General features: G+C 39.5%; 1 protein-coding gene across 3 annotated transcripts; it reads right to left on the reverse strand.

The window, feature by feature from the left end:
• Positions 1–166: 166 nt before the first annotated feature.
• Positions 167–8,826, reverse strand: incenp (inner centromere protein). 3 transcript variants are annotated; one of them, XM_020703660.2, is made up of 21 exons: positions 8,788–8,826; positions 7,636–7,795; positions 7,395–7,505; positions 6,706–7,316; positions 6,577–6,616; positions 6,270–6,348; positions 6,045–6,162; positions 5,914–5,953; positions 5,676–5,763; positions 5,436–5,576; positions 5,065–5,082; positions 3,768–3,877; positions 3,565–3,685; positions 3,379–3,489; positions 2,966–3,105; positions 2,097–2,217; positions 1,878–1,964; positions 1,234–1,269; positions 989–1,048; positions 740–896; positions 167–654 (listed from the first exon to the last, which is right to left on the reverse strand). In XM_020703660.2, exons 2-21 carry the CDS (start codon positions 7,773–7,775, stop codon positions 479–481), a joined length of 2,505 nt encoding a protein of 834 aa, XP_020559319.1. In that variant the 5' UTR covers positions 7,776–7,795; positions 8,788–8,826; the 3' UTR covers positions 167–478.
• Positions 8,827–9,069: the final 243 nt, after the last annotated feature.

The raw sequence follows: 9,069 nt of genomic DNA on the forward strand, positions 1-9,069 counted from the left end.
AGTTGTAAATTACGGAAGCCGAGAAGGCCTGCCTTGCTTTTTTTGCCCGTGAGATAGATATTATCACGATATATTTTGTTCTAGAGATTCCAAAAACACACTTTTTTTCATTTCTATAGTAAATAAAACGAATTTCTTAATATAATAAAAAAACAAGACACTTTCATTCATCAAGCCAAATTTGGCATATTACTTTATTGAAGGTTAAGTTCTTAAAATATAAATCATATTTTCCTGAGTTGGACATGCCTAGTGGTTTTCTAAGAAACAACATTTATTTTATAGTCAAATGTGATATTGATTGCTGAGAGACAAATGCCTTTAAATGAAATAAACAGCTTTAACAAAGAAAAAAATAATCTGCACAGATAGATAAATCAAGAGGAGGAGGAAAGAAGTTAAACTTTATTTAAAAATAACAAATATCAAGCTTTTATAGAACAGGTTACAGTAAGAGTACTGCATTAGTGGACCAACACTACTTTGCTCCAGCGGGGGGTGAATGCCACACAGCAGAGCTGGTGCGTTTAAAATATCGAGGCTTGCTCTTGTAAAATATGTTCTCCAGTTTTGGTGGTTCAACAGTCCCAAAGTAAGAATCTAGATCAGGGGGGTTGAAGTACTGCTTCATAATTATCTGCTTCAGATAGGGACCTAGAAGAAGAACAGATGCATGTTTCTACACAGCAAACCACAGTAGAGACCTAAAGTACAACACTAAAAGTCCAGTCAGGTGTACCTTCTGCCCAGGAAGGAATGGGTTTCCTAGGAGCAGATTCGTCATCTGTGGAGTCATCACTGTTTTGGTCCATCCCATAATCGTCAAGGTTCTTTGAGGTCACCAGTGGTTTGTTGGCACCTTTTGGAGTGATGGCGTATGACTGTGGCGAGGATTCCTGCAGGGAAAAAAAGTGATGATCAGCATACAGAGGGTGGCGGTTTTAGAGATATCTAGGGGTTTTAGGAAAAAAAAAAATCCACCCATTACCACATTATAAGTCCCATTAAGTCCGCAACCTTTTTTGTCAGGTGTGTTCAAAACAGACTTCTGAAACCGTAAAATAAAGAACATGTTAAACATGAAATAGACAAATGCATAACCAACTATAACATAGTCCAGCCTGACAAGAGAGGACATTTCAAGAAACGAAAAATAGTAAAAACATAAATGCACGGGTTATTGTTACTAAAGAACAATAATAGGTTTGGTGTTCTGCAAAGCCCAGTTCTTACCTCCAAGTCCACAGTCATGTTCAGGACAGCAACAGTCTTTGTTTATGTGGAGAAGGAAAAAATAATAATCAACAGACGGTAAAAGTTTGTCATATTTTCACCCAAAAAAAAGAAAAGAAAAAAAAACCTTTCATTTATTTTACCTTAAGTCATATCTGTGCTTCCAGTTTATATATTTCAATTTTATGTTAAATGGTGAATTTATAAGTCGTTCGTAAACATTTAAGATTTGATTATCAAGCTATAATAGCAGTACATTTTCTGTGAAGCATATGTTGTCCCTTTAAAAGGACGAAGCAACTGATGCTTCGAATACAGTTTAAAAAGTACAGTTATGAAATGGCCATTAGTTTGAATGTTGACACACTTAATTTTACATAATAAAGCTAAAGTCTGAAACATGCAAGACACAAGGAATGAGTTCAATCTGATTAACAGATTTACTTCACTGCTCCAACATTTTTTCACCATGACTCGATTTCTGTGACTGGAAGCAAATCAGCCAGCCAACCACTGAAAACCCTGTCCTTTTAGGAACGAGAAAATCAACTGTTCAAACTATAGATTTGTGTAAATCCAGGGACAAAAGAGAAATGAGCCATTTGTTGGATAAGCTGCATTTTATCTGCTGACCCTGAATGTACCTTTTTCTCTGCAGCAACCTCCTTCAGCCTGGCCTCTTCTCTCTCTTTAAGAGCTTTCTCTTTTTCAGCCATCCTCTGCTGCTCCTCCTAGAGGAGGAAAGCAGAACTGCACGTTGAGGCATTGGGTTTAGAGTCACAATGCATCAATACTAGGATTCAATGGAAGAAGATGAAGCATTTTTGAAAGGCAAGGCCAACTGTTGATGATTCCCATCTTACCAGTTTTCGTTTTTCCTCCAACGCCTTCCTCCTTTCCTCTAGCTCCCGCATTTCTTTCTCTCTCACCGCTCTCTCAAGTTCTCGTTGCAGGGCAAGTGCTTTTTCCTTCTCTTTTCTCTCCCTGTTGAAAAATGACAAACATATTGGGGTTTCACCACAAAGATGTTGACAGGATAGTTTCCTTGAACCAAGATGAATAACCAGGTTTTTCAAATGTTTTGTTTGTTTCAAAAAAATACCCACTACGATTAAAATTGGGTTTTTAGCATGTGCTTGGGGCATTTTTGTCATGGTGGAGGACATATATAAATAAAATTAAGCTAAAAACGGCATTTCTGAATATTTCTTTATTTAAATCACAAGCTCCCTGCTATGCTCCATTCTCATGCATCGCCTTGCAGACGACTAATCCATGAACGTCTTTGTTTTCCTCTTCTGAGCTGGAATCTGGTTTAATAATGTACAGCTGGAAAGCTGCTATATTGCTCACCAGTTTTCGCTGCACCGATAATGTTAGGTTGGGGTAAGCTAGAGGGAGGAGTGTAAACAGATGAATGATGGGAAGTAGCTGGCTTACTCCACGCCAATTGTTCCACCTATGACTCGGAGGGGAATTTCTAATAAACTACTGCAGTTCTGCAGAAACTATGTCCTAAAAAATGACATAATCATTATAAACACTTTTTAAAAAGCTCAGAAGATGATCGAAGTGGGTCTTCACCAAGTTACATTTCTTTCTGATTCTGAACCTAAGAAACAGACAACTGAAGAGGCTTCTGTCTACAACCAGTCAGCTTTGTTTTTTTAATAGAAAATGTAATATAATGTGACAGGGTTGATGAAAACAAAGTAAGTGGGAAAGCTCAAACCTTTCAGCAGCAGCTTGCCGTTCTCTCTCCAGCTCCCTCTCACGCTCCTGCTCCCTCTTCAGCTCAAGCGCTCTGCGAACTTGCTCTTCTTCCTCTGCCTTCTTCTTTGCCATCAACTCCTGCTGCCGCTTCTCCTCCTCCTGAGTTTTTATGTCACAAGATATGATGGGAAAAGCGTGTTATTCCAGCATACATTATGCTTTCATGCCAAGTTGCCACACTAAACAGAATCTGTAAAAACAGAGTCAAATTTATCAGAAATGTAAAGTATGGAGTTGAAGCAGATGGATACAATCCAAAACAAAACCATAACCCTTCATTCTGAGCAAATATGCGTTTCCCTAAAATCTATTGCTTACAATTCTATGACGCATAAAATGTGGCACAATGTAGCAACAAGAGCACCGTCTCACCAGCTGCTGCAGTTTCTTCTTTTTGGCTTCTTCCTCCAGCTTCTTCTTCAGCTCCAGCTCCTCTTGACGCTTCATGGCCACTTTCTTCTTGGCCTTCTCATCTGCCTGTCGCTGCAGGAAGGTAAAGGCTTCCAAATGAGAACACTCGGCGTGACAAATTCAACTTTACACCGACAGACGACATACTTTGTCGTTTTTCTCGTCAATCTGAGCCATCTTTTGCTCAATCTTCTTTTTCTTTTCCTCCTCCCTCTGCTCTTCTTTCCCTTTGGCCTCCAACACCCTTCTTATCCTCTCGTCTCTTTTCCTGTAGCAGGAGGTTTTCAAAATAAAGTTAAAATCGTGCACAGCAGTCTGTTAAAATGTGTTCAGTTTAAAAGATGCGTGACCTTTTAAGTTCTTCTTGCTTCTTTCTCTTCTCCTCCTCCATTTTTCTCATCCTTTCCTCCTCTTGCTCCTGCTTCTTTTTTAGTGCCTCCAGCTTGTAACGTTCCTTGGTCTGGAAAAAAGATAAATAACAAAAAGATGCACAATAAATAAATAAAACTTACTGTCCGATAGTAATGCCTTTAGTCCAAAAACTTTAATCAGAGAAAAAAAAAAGAGTTTATTCTTGTGCCAGTGATCTATAGTTGATGATGTCACAGTAACAAAGGTTTTTTGAAAGAGAAAAACAAAAGGCATCACCGCAAAACAATCACATTTTAAGACCCACAAAAAGACACCCATGATGTCACAGCAAGAATGTGTCCCTCAGAGTGATATTAAAGCAGCCACACCTATGATCAGACCTTTAGACACTAGTGATTAAGAAAAGGTCTATGTTAAGGGGTGATGTTAGTAAAAGTGACCTTAAAAACAAACACAATTGTGAAATTGGAACAGCCCCTAACACACACCGACTTCTGCTCTCTATATTTGTACATGTCTGTAAATTGCCAATAAATGTTTCCTGATTTCTCATATTTTCTATGGAATTTAGTGTTGGGAATTTTCCTAAAGTAAGATCCATTAAAGACTCACTCCGATCATTTTTTCTATCTACAGTATTTTCAAAGCGTTCCCAGTCATCTTTTAATTATGACCGACCTGTGTCGTTTGCTAGGACATGGTTTCTGCAGAGCAGCAGGAGTTCAATAGAAATTCCCCTCCAAGTTGTGGGTGGCACAGCTGAAACAACCCCCCCCCTTCCTCCCCCCATTGCTGAGAACTCATCATTTCCATATTCTCCCACTAGCTTACATCCCCAGACACCCTCATTCTAACCCCAACTTTACCGCTGCAACTAAAATGGCGAGCAATATTGGAGCTACCCAGCCGTTTTGAGCCAGATCCCAGCACCAACGAGGAAAACAAAGACGTACATGGATCGATTTGTCTGCAGGAGGATGCACCAGAATGGAGCAGAGCATGGAGCTAGTGGTCTGCTCATTGCAACTTCTACGCCACAACGACAAGCGTTTTCAAAACTACATTTTTATTCATCTCCTCCTGATTCACAGTGATTTGTATAAAAAATTAAAAACTGGAAAATGCTATTTTAATCTTAACATGTCAAAGATGCCACATGTTAAAAACACCAGGAACACAGTTTTCACCAGAGTGGGTCTTTAACGGTGGCAGTGGGAAAGGGGCTCGTCTACAGTGTGCACTTCAATGACCACACCAGTTCCTAAAAACACTTACCACAAAACCAAGGCTCATCTGAAGGGGAAGAAAACATCCATATCAGTGGGTCACGTCATAATACGACATATTTAACCAGAGATTAGTTTAAAAACCAGAATTCCAAAGGGACCTGCTTGGTATGCTGGTACATCACCAGTTTTCCCAGTTACACCCCTTTACACTTATTAAGCTGTCAGTAGAATAATTAATGTTCACAACTAAACTTTGACAGAATTTTTTTTTAAAGTCAGAACATTAAATTTAAAAGCATAACCAGACCATGTAAAGACCACTGTGTAGGTCTAGATTAGAAAAACTGGGTTCCCCTGATAAAGTTGGGTCAGTTGTTGGGTGGTCTTGTCCGTCTGTGTGAGAAAACTCCATTTTACCTTGGAATCAATTTTCAAAGGAGTGGTGTGCTTGATGAAGGACTTGATGACACCGGAGCGGCCTAGAGAGTTAGGAGTCATCATTAGCATCTGATTCTTCTGCACCGTGTGGAGAAAAGATCTCATGCTGGGCTTGACTGCCTGCACATTAAAAGAAGAAAAACGTTCAACAAGGTCAAACAACATTGATTAGTTTTGTCCATAATATTTAACCACATAATGTAAATCTGTGCTACTCACACTCTGAGTCTTTTTGGGAGGAGATAACCTCTTTGTTGGACTGTCCTCTATAGTATCTGGTGCTTTTCGCTTAGTGCTGCGGCTCGACCTGAAGCCATTAAAGGAAACCAATAGAACAGAAGTTTCAGCATAATCACAAACATATATGCCTGTTTACAAATGTACTAGACATTAGAGGCTAAATATAAATGAATCACAGCCAAACAGTATGTGTGGAGCATGGACAAAATCTACGTACTGCCGAACTATCTTGGCTCCCTGTTGTTTCTCACCGACATCTGAGGAATGGAAGATAATCCCAGTCATTAAATCATGCAAAACAGTTAATGAAAATACAATAATAACATTTTTTAAAAGAAAAGCTCAAACCTGTTTTAACTGGAGAACTGACTTTAGGTTTACTGGTTGGCATTGATGAGGGGGCCAGCTTCTCTGAATTTGCAGCCATGGAGCGAGTGATGCGTTCAAGAGGTGCGTTTACGGGCTCCTTTGTTGCATTGAGGTCAGAAGGAGAAATACAAAGAAAATATTAAACAAAGCACTGAATTAGAAAGGGAAATCTGATACCTATGGCTGATTAAATGAGGCGTTTACCTGTGAATTATCCTCGGAGATTTCAGGCACAGCCTCTGCAGATGGAGCTTCTGCAGGTACCGGCTCGGTTTCACTATGGCTGTGAACACAACAGGAACTTTAAAAAAGGTTTATTTGTGGTAAATAGAGAGCTGCAGCACATTTATACAAGTGATGTTCATCTACAATCCAGATATGATGGATGTTTCAGCTCTGCAGACAAATACTCCTCTTAAAAAAGGCAGCAGAATTATTTTATAAACTAAAACCAGAAAGTCAGTCTTAAAGCAGCTTCCCAATGACACTCAAAGAAGATTAGATGACTTACACGTGATCATTCTCGTCAGTAGTATCCATGGGAGAGTCCTCTGGTAAAGCCAAAGCAGAAAGTGAATGATTCCCACATTTTAGAAAGAAATTAGGAAGAACGTTGCAAAGAGAACTGTTTGCTTCTTACCATCAATGTTGCTGCTACAAGTGGAGTTATTAGTGCGAGTCGCTTTTTTTTTCAGCATAGACCGCTGGGAGGCGCGGTGCACAGACGCCTGGGTCATACTGTGCCGGAGGCCAGCCAGTGAATGCCGCACCTTGAGGGAGCAGCGCGCTGAGCTCCGCCTCGTCTTCCGAGGAGGTTTGGCAATGGGGACTTTAACTGCTTTGCGCCCAGGAGAATCCTCAAGCTGTTGGACGAACTCAGCAGACAAACGCTCCTCAGAGGAGATTCTGACAACTACCTCAGGCAAGGGTATTTTAGGCGGAGACAGCGCTGCGTCACACGCTTGTTCATACGTGACACCTTCAGCATTCGTCTCGTCCTTTTTATCCACATCTTTGTTCGGGAGAACTGGCTTCTCGTTATGTGATGCTTCCGCATCATTGTCGTCGACTGAAGTGTTCTCCTCTCCTGTCACGTCTGGCTTTGTTTGTTTGTTTTTACGTGTGGTGCGTTTTGGTTGTGCTGTGTTGCTCGCTTGAGAGCTAGAACCTTCAGCGATTGGCTCCTCAGCAATCAAGTTCAGAGATTTGACAGGAGAACCACGGAGGTTGCTGCGTCTTCCCCTTGAAAATCTGTGTGGTCAGAAAGAAGAAGAAAACGTTTAACAAAAAAAAAAAAAAAACTTTTGCTCAGTAATTTAGACAACTGACCTTCTTCTTGTTTGACTTTCTTCTTGACGCCCCAAAGAGACACGCTTCCTTCGACTGTTCTTCTTTTGTGAGGGCGTTTTTGGCATCAACTCTGGGGCAGCATTAAAATCTCTGAAATTAAAAAATAATTAATTTAATATAAGAAATGTTAAAATACACACAATTTATTTTTAAATTGCAATATAAATACACAAAACTCGGACAAAATACACAATATTTCCCATCATCAAGTCAAACTCACCGAGAAAAAATGCGATTAGCTTCCTGCTGGATCTCCTCCAGCCAAACCATGTGAACATTGTCGATTTCATTCATGAACTCTTTTGCTTTGCCCTCAAACATTTGCATTAGGGAGCGAACTGATAATAATACAGAATTCATCTTGATGACCTGAAAGCAAACTGATAAACAAAGGATGGAGAATTGTTTATTTGCTTGAGTAAATCATTGATTTTGCTGGAGAAAGATGTTCCATCTGGAATTCATGGTCTTTTAAACATTTTCGACCACACTCCAAATTTTATAATATAATCAACATGCCCTAAATCATAGCTTGAAAAATGTTTTAAGTTCTTGCACAAAATAAGTTCTAGTTCTTTTACATAAAGTTTACATGGAAGGAAAACATTTTTTAAAGTTAAAATAAAAGGAAAGGTCAAAATGTGACCTTTTTAAAATTTTATTTAAAAAAATGTGACTCAAATTCGCAGGAAATTATATTATCTGGCGGTCATATTGACAGGAAAATCACCAACAAGTTAACTACAGCATGTACTACAGGCTAACATCTCACTGCTTGGGTTAAAACACGAAATACTGAATAAATATTAGGAAGACAATAATTTACCGTCAATTTTACATAAAAATAACTCATCTTAATTAAAACTAGGGCGCTTAGCTAACAGAGGTTAATAGGAAAAAAAAATCAACTAGGAAAAAACCCACAAACCGTTTATTTATAACCTTAAGCACAAAAACGAATATTTAGACTAATCTAAGCTTGTCTGGTATAATTAAAATAATGTCTTGTAGCTGGCATCCAATGACAAACGTTAGCGCATTAGCTTGCTACCGTCAGATAACAAAGCTAACATGTAAGCGAGCCGTAATACTTTTCCTTAACATCAAGGCTCGAGACCAAAAATATCATATTCATGTCTGCGCGATCCCTGAACGCTAAGCCTTCCTTATACCCGTTAGAAAATAACCACGTTAATATTCTTTAAGTGTACAAACCCGGCTACATAGAAGTCTCGGACAACAACAGTTCTCCTCCACAAATACCCGCTGAAACCGTTTAGAACGACTTCAAACCTTTCAAGCCAATCCTAAAGCTCGATGGGAGTGGGTGCTCGATTTGTTCACCGTGCTGTTCGAGAGGGGCGGCATTTACCTTAAAAGCAAAATCTGCCAATCGAGCAAAGAGCGGAAACGGATCGCAACGGAATAAAAGCTGAATAAAACAAACGGAATTTGGGGGTGGAGCTATGCCAACACGCGGATTTAAACCAACCAATTATGACTCAGTGGGAGTCAGTTTTACTCCGCCCACACATGCTCGCTTTGCAGGCAGTGAGAAATTTTGAAGTGGATTTTGGAAGGTTGGTATTATGATTTTAAAGGTCAAATTCATGCCTAAACTATTTGGCATCAAAACTGTAAAACCAGGAATCAA

The sequence above is a fragment of the Oryzias latipes genome, chromosome 6 (assembly GCF_002234675.1).
Source record: "Oryzias latipes chromosome 6, ASM223467v1".
NCBI lineage: Eukaryota > Metazoa > Chordata > Actinopteri > Beloniformes > Adrianichthyidae > Oryzias > Oryzias latipes.

Coding starts and splice junctions, on each gene's coding strand:
- incenp (XM_020703660.2), bottom strand. CDS start 7,775: ATGAATTCTGTATTATTATCAGTTCGCTCCCTAATGCAAATGTTTGAG. Junction 7,317..7,394: donor GAAAGTCAAACAAGAAGAAG/GTCAGTTGTCTA, acceptor CTGACCACACAG/ATTTTCAAGGGGAAGACGCA. Junction 5,764..5,913: donor GGAGCCAAGATAGTTCGGCA/GTACGTAGATTT, acceptor TAATGGCTTCAG/GTCGAGCCGCAGCACTAAGC.